The sequence below is a fragment of the Neolamprologus multifasciatus genome, chromosome 8 (assembly GCF_963576455.1).
Source record: "Neolamprologus multifasciatus chromosome 8, fNeoMul1.2, whole genome shotgun sequence".
Lineage (NCBI taxonomy): Eukaryota > Metazoa > Chordata > Actinopteri > Cichliformes > Cichlidae > Neolamprologus > Neolamprologus multifasciatus.
The window spans coordinates 24,125,974-24,150,076 of NC_140446.1; the positions used below are offsets into that span (position 1 = coordinate 24,125,974).

The window sequence follows — 24,103 nt, forward strand, 5'->3', positions numbered from 1 at the left end:
GCAGCAGTGTCCCGTGTCCCATGATTTCTTTGCTTTTTTGCATTGTTTTCCTCCTCTGGTTGAACTTTGTATTGCCTAATCAGCCATTAAAGCTCAACTCCAGTTGGAATAGTTTGTGAATTTACGTTAGCCCCAAAGCTACAGTCCAGCTACAACTAGTCTAGCTGTTTCTATATTTGTTCACCTCAACCAGTTCAAGTTCATCTGTTCAGTGATCAGTGTCTGGTGTCTAAATGCACTTTAAATCATAGCTATGGTATACTGTAGTGCATAGGTGTCAAACTCTGGCCCACGGGCCAAATTTGGCCTGCAGCCTAATTACATTTGGCCCGCGAAGCCATGCCAAATTACTATTAGAGCTGGCCTGCTGGTATTATACAGCTAATATATATATTGTTTAGTATTAAGCTTTGCTTGTTCCATATTCAGTTTTTCAGCAAAACGTGTTTGAGTCCATAAGAAAAGATTCATTCTTATATCTGGAGGAATAAATATATTTCAATAAATATTAACGTTAGCCCGCGACTTTGTTCCAGTTTTGAATTTTGGCCCACTGTGTATTTGAGTTTGACACCCCTGCTGTAGCGTAAATGTGATTTAGCAGCATCTTACACTTATTACATGCCGCATATAAGTTGATAATTTTCCAAAGAGTTTGTAAAATACTTAAAAGATTAAATATATCCGATGGTTTTGCTCACTGTGACATGAATAAATGCCTCATCACTGTCAATGAAACTATTCCAAGTATGTCGCACAAATAGGGAGACACAGTGTGTCCGTGATTATGACATTCGAACTTTGTTGCTTGTCTTGCTGGAATATGTTGTTGTTCTCAGTGACAGTTTGATACTTTTCCTATGTTCTTTCCGTGAGTGTATTATATCACAGTTTTCGTTACGGCAGAGGCATTTTCTTCCTCTGTTTTTTCCTCTCCTTTGTTTGTGCATATCAATAGGTCATCATCCATTTCTACGGATCTGCCCAAACTGGCTAAAGCTAACCAGTCTGTAGATATTATCAAGTCATTTTTTAAAAAAAGTGATGTGTCATGATGACGGCACTACAGAGTTATGGTCCATCAGCAGTCATGGGGTACAGAGTGATTCTTGGCTCAGCCACTGGGCTCCTCAACCCTCCAGAAATGGAGTGTTCATGAGCGCTGTGTCGCCTAACACGTAATCCACATCACAGGAACACAGTGCTTAGTCCCCCGACGGTGTGACATCATTCAGTGTTTCCCTTTCTTGACCTTTGTTTGATGCCAGCTGAGTACCCATGGGGAAACGTCTGCTCTTACAACAGCTTGTGCCCACTTACTTAATATTTAACATTCCACGAAACTAATAGCAAACACCTGAGAGAGGTACGTGGAGTTTCACAGGTGTTGTTCTTGATTTTATCTGTAGTGACTTTAGTTACAGACGCTTTTGTCCAAAGGAACGCAAGAATAAATCCAAAAAATTGCAACACAGTGGAAGGGCCTCAGTTTCAGTGTCACAACTCTGTGATACATCACACAAGTCCCCGAATTAAGGCTTAAACGAGTATTCGACGTTGACTGGCTTTAACCCAATAATATTATGTCCTTTCCAGTAAATTAAATTATAATTATATTGCTCAATATACAAACGTGTCCCAGACTGCATGGGAATGTGTGTTACACTTGTGTGTCTAAGAAAAAAGCTATCATAGCATTTAAATGAATTGTTAGGCATTTTGGGAAAGGTACCAATTTGCTCTCTTACCGAGAAAGATCAATACCAGGGTCGTACATCCAATAGGCAGCTGTAGCCTCAAGTCAGTTGGGTTGTTGTTCTGGAAAAGATTAACTAGTTGGTTTGGTCCTATCCTAAAGCAGAGGTGTGATGAGAGCTGATACTTTGGTAAGCTAGTGCTAAAATTAGGAAAATCCTTCAGTAACCGTTGTTGTGGTACTTTAGATACTTTCCATTTACAATGGAAATAAAAATAGCTATAGACAGGTTAAACACTACTGAGAACCAGTATTAAAGAGTATTTAAATAAGCCATAACCTCCATCACTAAATCATGGCAAAACCTGCAGTTCCTGAAATGACCACTTGAGGCTGGTTTCTGAAGGTGAGTCGGGTGTTGAAATGACCTAACAACAACTAGCAGCACTAAAAAGCATATTCACAACCTTGTACAAAGAAACAGCCTTTATGGATCTTTTTGTGTTTTCATAAGAAGTATGTTGTGGATTTTTACAACATAAAGAGCTTAGATGTAGCTTTTGGTTCTACAAAATTAAACCAATTGGGAAATGCATAAATGGCACCAACTGTGGTCGCAAAAAGACTTTGGGTCCTATAGAAGTATTTTTTTAAAGTATTTTTTCAAGACTTGGTCTTACTGTGCAGACTCACTGGGTAACATCTTCTCAGGCACAAGTCATTAACAAACAATGTGCGGTATCAAAGTCAGACGCACATTTGTTTTTTGTTTTTACTTACAAAGACGGCATGCACAGAAAGGATGAGCTTTGAGCTTCAGAACTGGCTTAAGAAAACCATGTCATGCTAGCTGTGTCCATCTTTTATACATCTCATTCATTTGGACACTTGTATGGCTCAAAGTTAGGGATGTCGCCACTTTAGTTGTGCCAGCACAAGGACCTGTAGCCCATAGCTGTGTCCTTGGTATTAAATCTGCTAATTCAAGTAACTAAACTGGATATATCCAGTGTGTTTTTGTACTTTCTCTTTTAAAACATTTTTAAAGCAGTCCTCTGGTGGGACTATGATAGAGCTCATACAGGAAGTTTCTGCTTCAGTTTAGTGATTGAATTTCTAGTATTTTTGTTAGACTGCTAATTAGCACCTTTACAGTTTAGTAAAACAACTTGGAAACCTAGCTTTTAGCATTAGCTGATAACTTAGCAATAACTTAAAGGATATAATTGTAAATAATTCACACTATGAACAATTCACAAAAGGGGAAACACTAGAGATTTTACTCCTGAATCATAATAAGCATGAAGACTTATGGAATGTCAGTGGTACTGGTGAATCAGCACTCTAAAACCTCATAAATAACACACTGAATGTCTGTTTAATTTGTACAAAAACACAAATGCAGCTCATGTAACAGTTTGTTATGTAACTGTAAGTGAAGACAAATGTGATATAATGTGTTCTGTTCAGCTTTAACCGTGCTGCTAGGTGTGTTTTTCAAATAAAAGAAACCAAAAAGCGCACTTCATCAAATAGCTAACTATTCTTTAAAAAATGACCAAACAGCAGAGCAGAGTCAATGATACTTGCACAGTTTGCACAGTTCTAGAAAGGCCTCTGTGCAAACATACAAATATTGATGAACAAGCAGACACATACTGACTGAAATAAAACAAAACATATACAGTATAATATTAAGAAACAAAACAACTTCCAAACTTGATATAAAAGTCCTAGTTCTCTGACAAATGGCTCAAAGTTCAATTGAAATGCTTACCATTCTGGGTCAGAGAGACCATTTAACAATTCCAGATTTCTTCAGTTATTAAAACTATTGCTGTTTACTGGTCTCTTGTTGTTGTAGTTGCAATGGTTTCAAAATACTCTGTTTTTAACTTTTTTTTTTGTTTTTAAGAAGTGTCTTCTTAGTTTTCAGGTTGCTCTCAGCTTACATTGCTGACTTTTAACAGGATGTCTGATGCACAATAACCTGTCCTGGAGTTGCAAGCGTTTCGTTTTTGTCCTGTAAAAATAAAAACCATATGCTTTGAATGCAATGCTTGAAATAACTCAGTGTTATCCTGCTTTGCAGTGTGGACTTGTTTGTGTGGATCAGCCCTCCCTGCTGTCTTATCTAAGCGGGACCTGACCAGCCCAGTTTTCCTTTGGAATCAATTTGATAAACCTTTATTAGTTTTACCACACTACATGTTAACACATCGAACGCCCACCTCCAGACCCCTTCCCTTCAAGAAGGTTCACAACCCCCTGCTGTCACCAGCTGACAGGAGGAGAAGGAGGAAGAGGGTAGGGAAAAAAACGCAGGGCTTCTAGGAAAACAAACACTAACGCTGCTTCTTGGCACTCTTTGTTTAACCCTTTCACTGCACCAGTATCATCAACAACATTGGTGTCATATGTTAGTCAGCACTGTGATATTGCAGTTGTATGCTGAGTCATAAATGACAAACTCTTTTTTTTTTTTAATAGCATTTTCTTTTTTATTGCAAATACATATACAAAAGTGTCTTTAAAGACAGTACAAATACATGGTAAGATTGCAGGAAGGGGGGTAAACGATTACTGGAATCATCAGTTCTTTGATACTCAGAGAAAACGAAATGGAGCTTGCAGAGCAGAAAGGATGTATGTTCCCCTCTGGTGAATGCATGAACAAAAAGAGAACTATGAGAGATGCTATTTTCCAGTTCTTTCAGCCATATTTTGAAGTCCGACGCAAAGAAAAATTCACAAATAACATAAAAATCATTTTGTTAGATAGTCCCCCCTCCAAACCCACGAAACAAAGGCAAACACATACTTAAAACATTTAGATAAGATAAATAAACCAGAAAAAGAGGACTACAGCATGTACCATTTTGTCTACGTACCTCCTGGGTTGGGAAAACAAAAAGAAAAAAGTAAAAGAGGGGGGGGTTATATGTTTTCTACATTGCAAAGAGGGCAATTCATTAGTAATAAGAATAGCATGTAAAATAATTACTTTGAAATAAAGTTAATAAATAAATAAAACTGGATTTGACCTGGAGGGTAAAGTTTGGGGGGGTGCATACTGGACACCAGCCTGTGGGAGTGGGGAGACCGCAGGGGGGAGGGGTCAAAGGTGACTTCCTGTGGCTGTCAAGCACACACTGTTGGACAGTTAAGCGTAATCTCAGCTGCAGCCATTGAGCGCAGACGCACAAAAAGTACAAAACATCGGGGGGGAAAATGTTAAATCCAAGGCACGGGTGGTGGAAGGGGCCGCGGTCTCCCTCCCCGCCATCGAGACAGCGCGGCACTGGGAGGCAAAGTCTCTCTCTTTGTTCTTGTGTTGCCTAACAGACAACAACAGGACTCCAACAGCATAAAATGCGAACCGTACTCGCTGAACGGCACGCAAAAAGAGTAAGCGGCGACGACGACAACAACAAAAAGTAACAGAAACCTGACAGAGAACCAGAATCTGCACTACTGCCAGTGGTTAGTTGCCGAACTGGTTAAAAAAAATATAAAGCTGTTTTTTTATTTTATTTTATATCTACAGGTACAAATAATTATCCTAACCCTCTGCCCACCCCACCCCCATGTCCCCATGGGTTACAAACTGCCAGCATATTAAAAAAACAAAGAAAAGAAAGAAAAATTATGAAACATAAACAGTACCTACAGAAATATTGACAATCAGTAAGTCCTCACAGAGGATTTTCTTAAAGTCTTCCATCTCTCTAAAAATATAATATATAGCTTCTATAATAGCAAGGCACTACGTGAGCCAATCACAAGTCCAGCTCTCCTTTCTCTCTTTTTTTTCTTTTTTTTTCTGAGTTCAAGTGTCTGATTGACGGGGGAACCGCCCTCCCTCCCCCCCCAGAGTAAAGTGTTGCATTGTAAGTGTCTCAGGGTCTGGTGAGCTGGGTGTAAACCGGCGCTGGATCCCAGTGCTGCGGGCTGTTCTGCGGGATGGAGGGCACCCCTGTGTTGTCGGCTATGGGCGTGTACATGGGCCTCTGGCTTGGGCTGCTCATGTAGCTGAAAGTTGAGTACAGCCCCGAGCTCTGCCCCGCCCCCGCGTGGCTGTAGTAGGAGGAGGCAGTTGTAGTGCCTCCCCCCTGGTGGTCGGGGTAGTCGTACTGCTGCTGCTGTGCCCTGGAGATGGCCGGGTAGGAAGAGGAGGGGCTGTAGTGCTGCAGGTTGAAGGGGCTGTAGGGGCTGACGTGCTGTGGGGAGCCCTGCTGCTCGCTGTAGTGGCTCGGGCTCAGCTGCTCTGTCTTGATCTGGGTCCTGTGCTGGGTCTGAGCGCCATCTGAAGCCCCACTGCTCCCCAGGGTGGTCAGGGTGTGCTGCTGCTGCTGTTGTCCCTGCTGGTTCGGGCTTTTAGCCATCCAGGTGCCTCCTGACTGGGGGCTGACTGGAGCGCCGCCGCTGCTGATGCTGTAGCTGCCAGTGTAACTTACTGGCGCTGCGTTGGTGGAGCCCGGGTGGCCGTTGGGAGGGAGGTACTGGTCGAACTCGTTGACATCGAAGGTCTCGATGTGGGAGATGACATCGCTGCTCAGCTCGCCGATGTCCACGTCACGGAAGTCAATGTTGAGCTGTCGCCCACCGGGACCATCAGGCAGGGAGCGGAGGCCTACTTCGCGTTTTAGATCGACCTTGCCTGAGCTGACATCAGTCTTTGGGGTAGTGGGAGGGGTAGGGGGACCCTGGGAGCCTGGAGGGCACAAAATGACACAGGTTAGATTTTGTTTTAAAATTAAGAACTGTTTAAGCATTCCAGTTGGACTGAAATTCAATATTTATCTTATACAATCTGAAATGATGGCAGGAGGTCCTCACCTGAGTGCTCTCCTGGAGAATGCACCTCTCCCATGCTGGATGCAGGGGAGTCTGCCTGCTGGAGAGCTTTGAAGATGGCGTTTGGGGAAATGTGCGTCTGCTCGCTGCCGTCCTCGCCCTCGCTCTGCCCGTTCTTTACAGACTTCCTCCTTCGGGGCTGGTATTTGTAGTCCGGGTGATCCTTCTTGTGCTGCACCCGGAGACGCTCAGCTTCCTCCACGAACGGCCGCTTCTCTCCTTCGTTGAGAAGTCTGTGCGTACAAATGACCAATTATTAAACCAATCAGTTTCTGCTGTAATTCATAAACAAAAAGGAGCTAACTGTGGGGAAAAATGAAATTCTACATTTATATATTAACAAAAAAATCAGACAGTGCATGCTAATCGTTACGTAAAAAGTGCCGAACTATTTACAGCGCATCCACACTTACCTCCAGAGTTTTCCGAGTGTCTTGCTGAGCTCCGCGTTGTGAAGGTGCGGGTACTGATCCGCCAGCTTCCTCCGAGCAGCCTGAGCCCACACCATGAACGCGTTCATTGGTCTCTTAACGTGGGGCTTATTCTTGGTAGATCCGTTAACGCGCACCGGCATGGGCACGAGGGTCCAGTCGTAACCCTTGAGTACCTGGGACACGGCTTCGCGGATGCAAGCGGGAAACTTGTCTTCCTCATCCTTCTTGAAGTCGCCCAGAGATCCGTCCGCTCTGAGCAGCCCGTTCTCCGACGGCCGGGTGTTCTCGGTGTCGGAGCCCGAGCCAGACGGGCACGGGGAGCCCGCAGAGTCCTCGGACATGCTCGGGCTCGGGGCGTCAGAGAGGCACTTGTCTTGTTCCTCCGTCATCTTCAGGTAGGGGTCGAGGAGATTCATACGAAAAACTGTTTGGTGCCAATTTACGCGTGAAATCGTGGAGTTAATTCTGCTTTTTTGAGAGAGAGAGGAGGGGAAAAGCCTCTGACTTCACTTCACCTTGCCAGGATGCCCTTGAGCAAAACCTTTCAGCAAAAAAACAGGTAAAAAAAAACGGGGAAGATTCTCAAATTCTCTCCCGTGTACCGTGCGTAAAAGCCGATCTGGAGATGAGGCGCTTTTACGCACGAGTTCTCCAGGATAAGTCTGGTTTCTGCTAACGGATCCGCACTTGCAAGGACGAAAAAAACACGAAACAACCCAAAACACGCCAGCAGGTACGACTCTGTGTTCAGCTGTGCAGAATGAAACGGTAAAGAGCTCCCCTCTCGTTCCCGAGTACAATCCCCAAGAAGCTTGAGTGCTTTGAACTGAAAACGTTTTGCATGCGGGCTTTATAGCGGTTTAAGGTTCTGAGGAAAGCCCTAATCCGATTGGCTGGCAACATGTGACGCCAGAGTGAAGGAATTTGATCCCATTTTTTCCTTCTCCTAACCAGCGCGGGCAGCACACACATTTCCTTGACACACACACACACACACATACACACACGCACGCACTGCACACCAATGTCTGCATGCTGTGTTTAATTTTTCAAATTTTCTTTTAAGTTTTGAATTTTCTACTTCATTTTAAGGCTTCACGGGGACATTTATTATGACGTACTGAATATTTATCCATATATTATGAATTACTCAAAGTGGCATTTTATAATGACGGAAAACAAATTATTTTTGCAAACAGACGCGAGAGGCAAAAGATCTGCAGATAGATTAGCAACAAATCCGTGTAACTCTCAGCAGTCCGGCGTCCCAAACAGCTGCAATTACTTTCTACTTCTACTTTAACATTTTCTCTGCTCGTCTTCCATCAAACCGAGAAGCCTACCCACAGTTACAGCATCTGAACAATAGGGGGGGACAGCAGTCTAGAAAATCAGTAAACTTGCCACCCTGCGCTTGCCAGGAGGAGGAGGAGGAGAGTGAAGCCTGCTGCAGAGCAACAGTTGCTGTCAAACATCAGCTTTTGATTTGTGTCGCTCTTCTCATTTCCAACAACAGAGCAATAATCCAGTGAATTGCGGATTTTGTTCAATTTGCTGACTGTTCAACTTCAGCTCCGGCCTCTACCTGCTTCCCCCTCCAAATGTGCTTCATAAAACAGAGTTCTGTTACACAGTATTATAAACTCTGTATTCTCTTTGGAATCGTGCACTTATTTGAAATACTACTTTTACAATATGACTTCCAATAAGAAGCGCTGTTTTATAGGGTTTATTCATTTATGTACATCTCATTTTAAGTAGGAACTGTAAAAAAAAAAATTCTGTTTTTCAGCAGTAGTGACATTACTGATAAATGCATGCATGCAAATAGTCTGCCTATGTAACTGTAGCAAGGCAGCAATGTGACAATAACTCTTTACAAGTAAGAGAAGCAGGTCAGGGGTGTCAAACATAAGGGTCCGGGGCCAGAATCAGCCCAGCAAATACAGGAAGTCACGCCCGCAGGATGGCACTGGAAAAATGTGAAGGACGACAGAGACTTTAGACTTTTGCTGTATTTTGATAACTTTCAACTTTTCCTGCTAATAAACTGGTAAATAAACACAATAAAAACAATTAATAAACAATTAAATCAAAAAGTTACTGTTTTCACAACCTACTACAGAAACTGTCCACAGTTTAGTCCAAATAGTTATCCTGACTGATTTCTTTCATTTGCTGCAGCAGCATTTTTTATCAACACACATGTTGATATCTCAGGGATTAACAGTTGCACAGTTAAACTTATTTAGGCTTGAAGAAAGGGGAGCATTTTTTGTTCGGCCCACTTAAGATCATAGTGGTGGGTCCACAATGTAAAATGAGTTAGACATCATTGATTTAGATTATGATTACACAACAGATATAAATGTGGAAACAGCTTTTAAAAGCTGTAGTAAGTGAAGGTAGAGCTTAATCTATCTGCCACTGGTGGTATTGGCACTCGACTTATTTTAGCACGATAGGATCAATACTTTGTTTCTGTGTATGTAGCACACTGAGCTGTGTTTTAAATCACAGGGATTTAGTGACGATTAAAATGTGTTCAAAATTTGCAAATTAATGATGCTTCATCTCAGGAATCATGACACACTGTTCTCCGACGACTCTGTGGCGTGCTCTCGAAGCGGTCACTGATGATGGTAACCTGCCTGCACATGCCCCCTTTTGATTGTTTATTATGCTTTGTGGAGATGTGGAAATGTAAATCTCGGTTCAGGTTAATGTGGACAACATGTGCTACCTGAAGTTGCTTTTAATAGCTCACAGATGTCAGGTAAGAGCTAATTTAACTCTGCTGCCTGCTCTTGTTGCTCAATGAGCTGCACACATACAGACACCCACAGCTTTTCTTTTTTTTTTTGGTTTTGTTTTAAACAGAGACAAATCTCACCGCTTTTCCTTTCTCCCCTTGCTCCCGAGTGCTTTAAAAAAGGGAGAATATTCTGGATGCTGTAACGTCGCCTGTTTGCTTTTAGTTCGGCTGCTCAAACTCTGAATCGCTCAGTAATTCTCTCTCTGCCTCACCAATTAGGCCTGTGGTTCCAAAACACTAAAGCCTAACATCGCCGACTCCTCCGTTCCACTGTGAGTTTATTTACACGAGCGGCGCTTATTTAAGATACTCAGTTTGAACACAAATAGAAGGGAGCAGTTTGGATCGGCGTTAAATGGCTCGTGGGACGCCAGCGAGGTCGCGTGCACGCTGCGTGCCGCTGCACGAGGCCACCAAATGCAACCGTGTTTGCTTGTAAGAGCAACGGAGGCATGAACGCATTGACTCACAGAGCAGAGTGGGGGAAAACGTGGTGATGCTGTTGACCAAGTAAACATGCCAAGAGGGGCTAAAAAAGAAGGGGGGTGTTGGAAAGTGTAGAGGGAAGAAAAGAAAAGGACGACACAACCTGGAGCTGAGCGGTTTCTAAGACACAATTAATGTGTCATGAGTCCACAAAGTGAATAGAGGTATTAGAAAAGTCGACTTTAAAGATTTGCTTTAATGCAAAGTGACATTAAAGCAAAAGAAAAAAAAGAGAGAAAGCAAATCAAAGATCACAATGGAAACGTGAGGCAACAGTGAAGATACCAGCTTATCCTTATTTGGTTAAGTCAAAGAACAAAAATATATTCATCTTCCACAACTGGATCCCATTATCCTGATTTAGAAACACGTTTGACCTCCTCTGCCATTTGATTCGTTAGCTTTAACAGCCAACTTACATCTTCCCATCTCCGTAAGAACAGCTGGTTTACTTCTTCTGAATATTGTTTTTCTGCTTTCTGAAGTGGAGTACGGTTCAAAGTGTGGCATAATTTTAGAAAACAGCACAGCCGTAATTTCGCAGTATGTAAAGAAGGTTAAAAAAGAGGACTTTGCGTGCTAGAAATTCTACACAAGACTCATTTAAATGACCCTGTGTTCAACTTTACACCTGGTTATCTTTGAATAGCTGATAGATGCCTGAAAAAAAATCTACATGGATGAAACAAGCAAAGGGCCTTCTCACTTGTAAAGGTGGCCTATTATGATTGATGAAAAATTTTGAAAGTTCGAGGCCTAAGACTGTTGTTTCTACTCAGGGCTCTGCTTGATGTCAGTGAGACCAGGTGTCTCTGATACTATTGTGTCAGACACACGGCTACGGCAATGAGGACAGGAGACCTGGTTTTTAAACCCCAGTAAAGCTCTTCTCTCTCAGCCTCCTGGCACACTTTTGGTTCCTCAGGTATTTAAATGTAGAATGGGAGGCAGAGCCTTCAGTTTTCAGGCCCCTCTTCTGTGGAACCAGCTCCCAGTTTGGATTCTGGAGACAGACACCCTCTCTACTGTTAAAATTAGGGTTAAGACGTTTTTGTTTTTTTTGATAAAGCATATAGTTACTTCACTCCATAAACAGAGATGCAAAAACTGTTGTTGTTGAACAGATACAGGGATGTTTTAACTTTAATTCTCCCCTCAAATTGTTTCCCCGTTCCCTTTTAGAAAACATCCATCCATGCATTCGCTTCCGCTTATCCTTTTCAGGGTCGCGGGGGGCGCTGGAGCCTATCCCAGCTGTCATAGGGCGAGAGGCAGGGTACACCCTGGACAGGTCGCCAGTCTGTCGCAGGGCCAACACACAGAGACAGACAACCATACGCACTCACATTCATTCACACATTCACACCTAGTGACAATTTGGATTATCCAATTAACCTATCCCCACAAGCTGCATGTTTTTGGACGGTGGGAGGAAGCTTTTAGAAAACAATGTAAGAATATTGTCAGGAAGTAGGTTGTTTATTGCTTTATATATAATTTGCACAGTGAGAAAATGAACCAGATTTGTGAATTTTAGTATTTTGATTTTAAGAATAGTGGATTTGTATGATCTCTGTAACCAGTTTTATGGTTTATCCTTATGGCCCTTTTTTTTGCAGTATGAAGACTGATGATAGCAAACATTTATAAGTATTGCCCCAAACCTCTGTATAGTAATGCAAATACAGTGAAATCAGTGAACATTAGAGAATGTGGAGTGATTTGTTGTCCAGAATGTGTTTTACTTTACTCAAAATTGAAATACTTCTTGAAATTTTGTTATGTATATGATTTACATGAGACGTCCAGCTTATTTTATCATCTATTATCATCTGCACTTGTGAGTTTCTTTGGGAGTTCCCAAATAAGACGATTTTAGTTTTACTTAGATTTAGCGATAGTTTGTTCCTGTCAAACCATTTTTTAATTTTGCACATTTCTGAAGTGAACGTATCCAGCAGCTCCTTTAGATTCCCCCTGTATTTGTGTCATCTGCAAATAATACTAATTATAATATATCAGATACCTTCCAAATATCATTTATATAAATAATAATTTTGGACCTAGTACAGAGCCTTGTGGAACATCACATGCAATGTCCGAGCATGATGAGGATCATTAGGTTTTATTAACCTCGGCTGTCTTCCACAGTGTGTCTTTTGTCCTGTCTTCCTCCCCTGACCTGCATCTGGCCATGGCAGATAGATGGCCTCCCTGAACCTGGTTCTTCTGGAGGTTACTCCCTGTTAAAAGGGAGTTTTTCCTTCCCGCTGTAGCCAAATCCTTGCTTATGGGGGGTTCGTCTGATTGTTGGGATTTTTCTTTGGTACTCTGGCTTGAAAGAGGTGTTTTATGTCCATTTTAACTATTAAAACTGATTGATTTATAAAAGCATCTTCAATCCAGTCCATAATAAAAGAATAATTAGAAGAGACATTTATCAATATTAAGGCAAAACAACAGAAAACTTAGTAAACCCTTTGTTGTGTATTGGCTCTGAAGCAGCTGCAAATCTGTCATCTGGTAGATCTGCACAGGTCAAAAACACGTGTGTACATGAACGCAGTGACACCACAAGCGACCTTGACTCCCATCTGGCATCATGTGAAAAATAGAAAACAATGGAAAAAAATCTAATTAACACTGACCTAAGGATGAGCACTCTCAGATGTACTCCTCTTCCGCATGTCACACACACAAAGTTGGACTGTTATTCTTTTGACAGAAAACCTGAATGCTTTTTTTTTTAATAGTTATACTGACATAGCTCCAACTAGATATTCCTGAAGTCTGTAGCTTTATAGTTTGATGGTTTCAAAGCTACTCCAGGATGAAAGGGAAGCCCGTCCTGCGTTCTTTTAGGGGGAATTGGATGACGAGAGTTTGCTGAAGGCAGGGTGAGGTCTTGGGAAACTTCTCATCTTGACTTGGAGCTACAGCGTAAAAACTCTGAGCAAACAGTGGGAGTCAGCTGCTAAAGTCTTGCCTGCTTTATGTTTCTGAGCATCCAGGTTTCAGATATGAATTCAGGTTTAAAGGAGCAGCATTTAATTGCGGCAAACAAATGGAGCCATTCTGGGGAAATTTTCTTATCACATTTTCTTATAATCACTAAGCGAGGGGTAGATCAGGAAGTAGAAGATGTGCATTACTCTTTAATGTAAGTGTAATTTACAAAATGAACGTAATGCTAGATTACATGAAATATGAAACTAGCAAATCCGAGCATAAGCTCCTCACTGAGGTGAAATTAAATGAAAATAAGGATTTTTTTTCCAGTCGATTTCAAACAAACAGACGTCTTTTTCAAACCTGAGGAGTCGCCCCCTGCTGATCATTACAAATAATGTAAGTTTAGAGCATTTCCATGCTGGCTTAACTTTCCATACCCAGATGCATCTTTTATTTGCAGTCTTTGGGTTGGTTCTGTTCGGGAAATGAAGTTGACAACTGGAACAAGCAGCCAAAGTTTGATGGAAAATGTACCCATGACTACACTGGGAATGTACAGTGATGTGTGCAAAAGCAGGGAGATAGTAATGAGATGACACAGAGAAGATGGAAGGCCTCTGAGGCACCTTTGGTAAGTTATACAAGCATCCTGATAACAAGAACACATACACAGCACCACGTTGGTATAGCCACTTTCATTGAGTGTCAGCATCCACACATCTAAAGTTGCATTCATTATTATTATTTGCTATGTCACTTTAATTTCCCCTAATATTGTGTGGGCATAATATAAAAGAATAGAAAACCCTTAAATATTGTTAATTGATTTTTACCCCTTTGGGTCCGTAGCTATTCTTTGAATGTCTAATTTAAGTTTTTAAATTTGATGAATAGACAGTTCAGCAATTCCTCCTTGTTAAAAATGTACCTGTGTGATCACAGCAGTTGTGTAAGGACTATACTGTGAGCAGGAAACAATCAGAGATCGCCGAATACCGAAGCAGTGGGGAGAATGTGAGGGAAGCGTCTCATGGAGCCTGATAGGTGCGAGTTCTTGGAATAACTCGCAGTGATTAATAGCTGCCTCGAGCCTGTGCGCGTCTGTTCCGCTCTGATCTGATCGTCTAGGCACCAGGTGTTTGTTGACCGTCACTCTCCTCCTCGAGTTGTTTAAATAACAGTTAGGAAAGACCCAGGCAACTCCTGATGAGGAAAGCACTGTCTGCCATCCGTCACTGACCCAAACCCCCCTGCTTCCAAGTCTATGAATGATTTTTTTACCTTTCAGATTCAAACTTTATCATCCTTTGCTTTCTTTCCCCCCCAAAAACACATTATTTTGCTTTCAAGTGCTATTGGCTAGGCTGAGATACTTCTGGCCGAAATCAGTGAGTCGACACTTTTCTTCAGAGTGAATCCAGCAGAAAACAGAGCCGGTCGCTTCATACCGCTAGACACATTTCCCAGCAAGCTGAGTTGTTGCTGATTAAAATATGTGCATTAGCCGCTTATGCCGCTGTACGAGAGGTTGGAAAAGCGAATGGAAACCCAATCCACTCAGGCTGAGTCAAAAAAGCTGCAGAGGAGTACCATTTCCCTCCGAAGATATGGCTTGTGCAAACAGCCCTCGCTTTAACAATAACAATGGTCTCACCCAGCCAGTCCGAGCTAACTAATGACAGATCCACACCTTAATGCTGAGCAGTTGTTTGGGTTTAGCCAAAGAAGAAGTTGTGTGTGTGTGTGTGTGGAGGGGGGGGGGGGGGGGGGCAGCGGTTTGTCAGCGGGTAGCTGCTGGAAAACTCCCTCCTTCCTTCCCGGGATTGAGCGCAGCCATGAGTCGCAGGTTGGGGGAGAGCTCTTCTCTTATGCACTATAAGAGAAAAAGCTCTGACGCAGCGAAACGTTACTCTGAGCAGCAGAGGACGTCCAACTATAACGCAGCACATTTTTACAGCTTATTGAATTGTGCGGGAGGCAGGATGGGGGCGGTGAAGGCGGGGACAGACGTCTGAAAGGATTCCTCGGTGTGTTTTTGGTTCCCTTTCTTTTGTAACAGTAACAGGTCTTTCTTTCCCCCAGAATGGTCCATTTCCTCTTCTCTGTCCCTCGGTGTCTTTACAGTTGCGGTTGCTGGTAATTGGTGCCATGCAGTGTGTAATGATTTGATGTGCTTATGAGGGTCATTTGGTGTCAGGCAAAGGCAATTTAAAAATGTAACACAAGCGTGGAAAAAATAAATTAATATATTATTTCTTATTCAAGATATTAAAAAGACCATATATATAAGGATTATATTTTCTACTATATAGAATAAAATATTACATAATTCTTTGTACATATTAATATAGAAGGCATCCTGAAAATGAATATTTCCTTAAAAAAACATGCACTCATGTCCTGATGTACTAAACAAAACACACAATTATATTTGACAGCCATGCCGTCACCACCAACCAGTCATGGTAAATGGCTGCCCGTCTCTGAGCCTTCTTCCTGTTTCCTTTCCCGCTGTCACCAAATGCTTCCTCATAGGGGGCTGTTTGATTATTGGAGTTGTCTCTTTATTACTGGAGGGTTTTTACCTTACAATAAAAAGCTCATTGAGGAAAATATTGTTGTGACTTGGCGCTTTATATATGAAACTGAAGTGAATCGACTCACACCTTGATTTGGCTTTTCAGTATTTTTTCCTCATAGTTCAGACTTATGTTCAACAAAATGTTGAAAAGTTGTCTGAAATGTAGTTGTATTCTGTTTAGCTGCATCAGCCTGAAGGCATCACTGTCACGGCTTAATGCAAAAGTTCAACGACTAGAAACAACACAAGTTGACATTTCTTTAGCTTGTTTGGATCATTCAAACAGACTTTTTTTACACTAGCATTTAAAAAGAACTTTTTCTGTATCTTATCAATATAAAGTAAATGCAGACTGCATAATGTATGGCTATGGAACAATGGCACTGTCTGTCTTTATACTGGCTCCCTGTAAGCTTCGCTGTAGCAGTAAATCTCTCAGCAACCAGGTTCAGAATCTTGAAAATAGACGCCTGATTGTACAACCAAAAGAGGAGGGAAACAATGGGCAACAATTGCAAACAGTGCGCACACACTAATGTGAGCTTAAACCAAGCTTTAAAATATGTTATACTCATTTTCCATGAAATGTATACACATATGCATGTCTGTCAGATTGTATGTAATAAATTTAAACGTATATAATGGTTTTGATTTATTACCATATACACTTTTTACACTTTTTTTCCCACCTCTTTCAACTGTTTGCTTCAGGTGTCACCACAGCAGATCCTATGCCTCCTTTTCACCCTAACCCTAGCTTACTCTTCTGCCACACCAACATGAAGCACGTCCTCCTTTACAACATCAACAAACCTTCTCTGTAGTCTTCCTCCTTATCTCCTGTCTGGCAGGTCCATCTTCAACAACCTTTGTCAAATATATCCACTATCACTGAACACCTGTCCCTCTGATATACTCATCTTTAACCTGTTCCTCCTGGTGACTCCCAATGTATATCTTAATGTCTTTCTTTTTGACCACTGTCTCCAAATCATACATCCCAGCATGTCTTGTATAGTCTTGTAAACCTTCCCTTTCACTCTTGCTGCTATCCTTCTGTCACAAATCACACCTGGCGCTCATTTCCACCCATTCCACACCCTTCCTGCTCTCACTTCTTCACCTTTGTTGTCCATTGTCTGTTACTTTGGATAGTTAAGCCCATCCAAACCAAGAGATTTAAACTTCTTGTATCTGCAGCTTTCCACCTGCCTCCCTCTCATTCAAACATATATGCGCCTTGGTAGGAACAAAAGCTTTTTCTGGTAAAACGGCAAAGGGTGGAGAAACCAGAATCCTTGGGAGCGAGAAAAACAAAAAAAGAAACCCATTGGAAGCAAAGAGAGCTTGCCTCAGAAAGTTGATTAATGGTGAGAGGTCTGGGGTGTGAGCAACAATCATTTGGCATTTTTTTGCTAGTAGTTAAGTAGACTAAGTACCAAAACATACTTACAAGCAAGTGTAATACAAAGGAAAGCGATATGGTGTCTTTGACAGTGCAGTAGGGTGTTGAGGGTTGGGGAAGCCACTTTAAAATCACCTTAGAGTTCATTTCTTGCCTGATAAAACTGGACAAAAAGCTTTCAGAAGGTATCTGAAGTGTTTTTTATTCTACACAAAGACAATGCTCTAACTCCCAATCCAATGAACCCTAAGTCCCTCCTCATGGGTGGGGTGGGTACCTTGCATGACAGTGATTGGACCATATGTGTGAATGGGTGAGTGAGAGTCAAATTCTAAAGGCACGACTCTTCCAATATTCAGTTTGATACAAGCTGCTTTGCACTCTTGCATTATTTAAAATATCTATTAATACAGCAACGTGTTGCAGATTCTGTGAAGAACATCTGTGAACTTGCTTAGAAAATAAATAACTCCCTATTAAAATCAATACTTTTTTGAAAAGGATCAGCGTTTGTATATGTGAACGGAGACTTGTCACATCTGTCATTCCTCCAGTTCCTGCTGAAACAAAACGTCTTCCTGCACAGGCCCCCTGCTCAGCAACACTGAGATCTACGTTTAATGAAACGGTGATGATATCTCCGTGCTTTGGCTGGCTTGCTTTGGGAGCAGGCCTCCACACAAAACCCCGTCCTGCTCTAACCACAGTCATTCAGATTAGAATACCAATGTGGAAGGGAAGAAAGACATATAAAAGTTGAATTAAAGAGTTGTAGCTGAATTTGCTCTACGGCAAAAAAGCAGTCTCACAGGCATCAATCCTGTTGCTTATGTTTCCATGTTAATTATAAACAGTGTTGGGGAGTAACGGAATACATGTACCGCCGTTACGTATTTAAAATACAAAATATGAGTAACTGTATTCCGTTACAGTTACCGTTTAAAAAGGTGGTATTTAGAATACAGTTACTTTGTTGAAATAAATGGATTACACGGCGGTACTTCCCTGTTTCATATTGTGGCGGGTCAGGACTGTTTGGGTTTTGTTTGACAGCTCTGTTGTTCCAGGTGGCAGCGTTATGGTTGCCATGGTTACAGGGTGACGCTCTCTCTCTGCGTGTTTCCTGGGTGAGAGAGGCCTTTTTGTTGTTGTTGTGCTAAGCTAATAGGCAGAATGCTACAGGTATAGCTCTAAAGAATGTAGCATCATAGGCAGTGTAGTCCGTGCTGCAGGGAGAATGGACTGCCATACACGTTATGTGTCTGTGAGCGAGGGAGGGAGAAAAAGGAAAAGTATGAGCTGTCATCGAGCAAAAACGGAGCTGGAAGCATGTAAATATAATAATAACCACTGCAGCCAAGAAGAGAGCCTGACGAGCCCAGTTGTAAGTAAGCTATTAAGACTCGACTGTACACCGTGTTCGTGTTTTCCTCCAAAAACAATAAGTTCCGTTGGAGCAGCTTTTCAAGTCCTCTCTCTGTCTCTCGCTAGCAAAGTTGACCCAGACAACAAAGTAAAGCTAGTTTTCGGCTACGAGCCCGACACAGAACCCACCGTATTAGTCAGAGGTCCCTTTACTACGGTTCGGAGCCGCAGACCTTCAGTAACAGTAATAAATCACAGCAATAGTACATTCACGTAGTTGTAAACAGCATGATAATATATTAAGTAATCCAAAGTATTCAGAATACGTTACTCTCATTGAGTAACGTAACGGAATACGTTACAGAATACATTTTGGGGCATGTATTCTGTAATCTGTAATGGAATACATTTTAAAAGTAACCTTCCCAACACTGATTATAAATTAATGTGACTTTTTATATCCTTTTTTAATCTGTTGAAGGTCATTCAGTTCAGTCTAATTTTTTCAATAAATCTTAACACTCACCGAAAGCTACTTTATGTTGCAATGTAAAGGCTCTATAGTAACTGAGGGAAGACCCCAACAGTCAGATGACCTCCTATGAGCAGATGGCAACAGTGGGGAAGAAAAAAACCTCCAGCAGAACCAGGCTCAGGAAGGCTGGGGAGAGGAAGTCCGGAGAACAGAACCACTGTGAATAATAACTAACTGGTTAATGTAGGAGCCAAAGATGATTATGTATATGATGGATTCTGAGTCTAATATTGCTTCGCTTGAGTCTGCCCCATCTAGTCGCTGGAAGTGGTGTGCAATGGACATAAAGGCAACTGATGCTACCTGGAAACAGTCTTTGACCTCTCACCCTTAGGTCTCTACAGACAAGGTTCATGATTTCAGACAATCCTCAGTGACCTTTGTATTCAGTTTACTTTGAAAATAATGGATAATGCATTTATTTATTGCATAAAATAAATACTGCTTTATACTGGCAACAGCTCTGCTCTGTGGACCTTGGATTATTTTGGATGTGAAGAGTCAGTCATTTGCTCAGACACTACCAGTGGTTGTCAAAAGGACTTTAAATAATACCTGCAGTTAAACACAGAGTGGAGTAGAAACAAAAAAGGAAAGTGAAGAAAAACTGATCCAGCCCTCATAAAGATCCTATTCTGCCTCCCAGTTTACTTTTAAATATCCTAGGAACAAAAGTAAGCAGCAGTCTGAGACTAAAGAGCTTTACTGGGGTCATATGGTACTATTAGGTGTTTCAGATAATATGGAGCCAAATTATTTAAGATTTTGTTTATTAAGAAAAGTATTTTAAATTCCATTCTAGATTTGATGAGGAACAAAATATATATGGGAAAAATATGCTCTGTTTTTCTAGTTCCCCTTTGTAGTCGGCACTCTCGTGGCAGCATTTTAAACCAACTGAAGGCTTTTCAGGGAGCTTTTAGGACAACCTGATAATAATGAATTGAAATAGTTGAGCCCAGAAGTAATAAATGCATGAACTAGTTTTTCAGCATCACTCTGAGGCAGGATGTTTCTAATTTTAGAGATAATTGATAAAAGCAGGTGAGCAGTCCTACATATTTGTTTAATATGGGTATTGGAAACCATATATGGGCAAAAGATGATTTGGAGATTCCTCACAGTGTTGCTGGAAGCCAAGGTATTGCCATACAATAAGTAAGCAAGTCTGGTTAGACACCATGTGCTTACGTGGGTTCTCTTCCGGTAACCTTCCTCCCAAAGTCCGAAAACATGCAATTAGTGGGGTTAGCTTAATTGGTGAATCAAAATAGTTGTGTGAAAATAAAAATACCTCCGATTTCAGAACTGATGATGGAGTGTGTATAAGCTGGCTTAATAAGCTGTACAACATCGTCAAGCCCTCTTAACTAAGTTTGTGGTCAACATTAATACAAAGATACAAAGACTTATTCTCTGACATACATTGTACGTACCCATAGCTGGACTGGCGGCCGATTGGTGATTTTTTGTTTTTATGGGCCGATGATTTTTTATTTTTTTATTTTTTTTGCAACGGTATAAACAATGAAAGGTGGTGGATTGGCCAGATGCTGGTCGAGGTGTAAAAATAACTCTAGTAACTCTCCCCCTCCCTCTCCTGTTGCTACTTCAATCATGAAACTGATCAATGATCAGCTGATCGGCTTTTCTCTCTTGCTTGTTTATCGCCCACTTTGCGCCAGAAAGACGAAACAACAGCAGCATGTTTAAGCTTGGTCAGCTGTTGTTAGAATTTATTGAATATTCATTTCTAGTATCAGCTGATGTTTGCTGGAGCCACAGCTGTAAAGCTGCTGCTCATGATATCGGTTTGGATATGTGGTGAGAGGGAAACATGAAGATGAAACCAGGAGATGTCCTTACTGAATCATCAGAGCTGAACAGGTGATGGAGAAACAGGTTTACCTTTGAGGTGACATAAATGAGTTGAAGGGAAGTTATCAACTGTTTCTGAGAGACAAATAACACCAGGATCCTTTTCTATGTAGCTGACAGCTGGTAACTGTGCAGGGGCGGATCTAGCAAAGTGTTGCCAGGGGGGCAGGTAGGGCATTAACAGGGAGAGGGGGGCACAAAAAAATACTTTTCTTTCTTATTCTCATTTAAAAATATCTAGCTTTTAATACATAATTATCTGAATCTTACAACCAAAGTTTTTATTTGATGTAAAATGTATAGAAATTATACATATACCAGTGTACATCACTTTCACCACAGTGTTTGTTTTCATTCAAAGGCTTTATGGCTTTAATACCTGGTGGGCCGGTCTCTAGTCAAAATGCCCGGGACGATTTTTTGTCCCAGTCCAGCCCTGTACGAATCGTCACTTGTTACAAATGGGAACCATGAAATAGTTGTTTGCTTTCAGCTTTCATCAGTTTCATTTTTATTTAATAAACATTAACTGCTCCTCTTGCTTTAAAAAAGATCAAGACTTTTCCTGAACATGTGCTTGCACACTTGGCAACAGGAATAGTTCATCTAATTCTTTTATTGTGGTAAGTTAGTCATCAACAGTGAAAAGTAATTATTTTTTTTCCATCCCGGGACGTCCCTTGGCTCCGATCTGGCTGCTGAGGCACCAAACATAAAATCATTAATACTTTAAAATTGCGTTATATGCTAGTTTATGTTCCATTTCAAGCCAGATAGCAAACAGAAAACTGTTACTGCCAGTCATGTTTTTTTTTTAATGTATCCAAACGTGGATTTCTTTTACTTTCAGTTGCACATTCCTAATACTTAATTTGCCTTTGGGACAAAAGTTTCTATCGCTAATTTTCATCTAGAGTCTTTTATAACAATTTTTCAAAGTTAATCCGATAAACATGTGGTGTGCTGTTGACCACATACTGAAACGATGTGAATGCCATTGCGTCATTTGTGTGTGTCTGCTTGTGTGTGTGTGATGATGTACTTCTACTTTTGTGTACTTGTGTGCATAAATGTTGGGGTCATACAAGCCCATTGTTTTGTCTGTGTATGTGTGTGTGCTGCTGATGTAAAACAAGCCAGCTGTGGTACCATGTTCAGGCTTGATTTGCAACATCTGGACTCATCACCTCACGAGCTTTCACATTGTCAGAGCCTTCCTCTAGCATACTGATCATTTAAATCCATTCTAAGCTTCTCTGAGGAGAGTTTGTCTCACAAAGCTCTGCGTGATTGTGTCCATGACTCGTAACCTCAGTCTAAATAAAACTCAGATGGACGTCTGCAGATCCGTTGTTGTGAATCACTTGTTACTTCTACGTTACTTACTTAAAAACAACAACTGGCTTGCGAGGTTTGGATTTCTCCAACTGCTTTTGAGATCTGGGTTCTGGGTAGTAAATGACTTGACCGTCACTTTGCAAAATTGCAACCAATACATGACCTCCGCATTAAAGCCAGGAGTGAAACTGTAGATGCACTTAAAACATCAGGCTCTGATAGTTTTTGCAACTGAGATGTTGCCAGTTCAATTATTCTACACTACTTGCTTTAGGAAGTTGCAGTGCCCCACAAAATGGTTTATGTTACAAAAACAATTATTTCAAAATGTGTTTAAAAGAAAATGAAATTGATAGTCACACTTTAACACTCTCCAACCCTACAGCCTATCCAAAATGTTTATAGCCTCGGTGATAGCTCTGCAAGATTTACTTCTAGCAGTTTGCAATGAACACAAAGGTTACTTCCTTTTTTTTCCTTTACAATGCCATAGCATTTACTTGGACCTGTCTTCTTCTGCAGCCCCTACTGGGTAGCATTACATGTGGCAAAAGGAAATTTCTCAGTCTGATTTCCTGCCATCAAAAATGTCTCAGTATGCCCTCACAGAGCAACATACCGAACACAACATGGGGTGGAGGGGATGGTGCACTAACAGGTCATTCTTTTATCAGGTGACTTTTGACTGGTGCTGTGTGATACAGCATATGTTGGTACCAATACCAAGTAAATTCTGGGCAGTATTGCCAATACCAAGGGAGCTTATGCAGGGGACAGCAGTGTGTAATGATTTATGAGCTGAATTACTTTAGTCAGGGTCTGTTGTTTGAATGTGCTATAGGCTATAAAGATACAGATAAAGGTTCCGACATTTTTCATAGTGCATGTTTGAGGTATATTCTTTAGTGAAAAAAAAAATGATACAAAAAATTAATTTGACACAATTTAGTGCGATACATACTGGACTCTGAGGATAGAAACAAAGTATCGATCCACCTCTGCTTTTGACTATTTTGGTGACTTCTGAACTAAAGAGAGGTAGAAATACTCTAAGTGCAAGTGTTGTGACTGACCTGTTTTGCACTAGCAAGCATACCAAACTTTATACAAGAGAACTTAAAGAAAAAAAGCAAGTAATAGTGGCATTGTTTTGGTTGTGTCTTAGTGATTCAAGATTCAAGATTGATCACTAACGTCTGAGAACGGAAACAATGTTTTTATGTTATTGGTAAATTTCAGTGTAGTTTAGAGTTCAGAGCCTTTTTGAAAGCTCTTTAGCAAGTTATAGTTCTGCTTTGGCTAAAAAAAATATACTAAAAATGAGTGATTTCAGCTTCTTTCTCTCCTCTGGATGAGCACATATAATTTGAAGTGGATTCCTGTGCTGTGAGCTCTTATTTGTGTTATGTATGTTGATTCACCTTTTGAGCCAGTCTTTTGGACCACGACATGTTACTCAGTTACTCTTTAAATGTGTAGATAACAAAAACGAGCCGGTATTATGACTACAATCTAAAAAAAAAAGTGCTGTCATCCAAAAGAAAAACGGAGATAAAACAACAGAGATAAAACTCAGTAAAAAAGAAGTTGAAATTATTAAAAGATCTGCAGGTTTTCAGGTTGTTGTTTTTTTTGGTTGTTTTGGTGGCAACTACTGACTTACTAATATTCAAAGGACAAATCTATCCAGTTTAGCTTTAGCTTCCTGTGTGCCAATTAGATTTCAAGCCAGTGACCATATCCATAATTTTAGACAAATAG

At 41.1% G+C, this 24,103-nt stretch overlaps 1 protein-coding gene across 1 annotated transcript; it reads right to left on the reverse strand.

Moving 5' to 3' along the window:
- Window positions 1–3,624: 3,624 nt before the first annotated feature.
- LOC146513155 (transcription factor Sox-9-B-like) lies at window positions 3,625–7,967 on the reverse strand. Its single transcript, XM_085170753.1, has 3 exons — window positions 6,967–7,967; window positions 6,536–6,786; window positions 3,625–6,410 (listed from the first exon to the last, which is right to left on the reverse strand). The coding sequence occupies exons 1-3, from the start codon at window positions 7,401–7,403 to the stop codon at window positions 5,596–5,598; spliced, it is 1,503 nt and encodes a 500-aa protein (XP_085026879.1). The 5' UTR covers window positions 7,404–7,967; the 3' UTR covers window positions 3,625–5,595.
- Window positions 7,968–24,103: the final 16,136 nt, after the last annotated feature.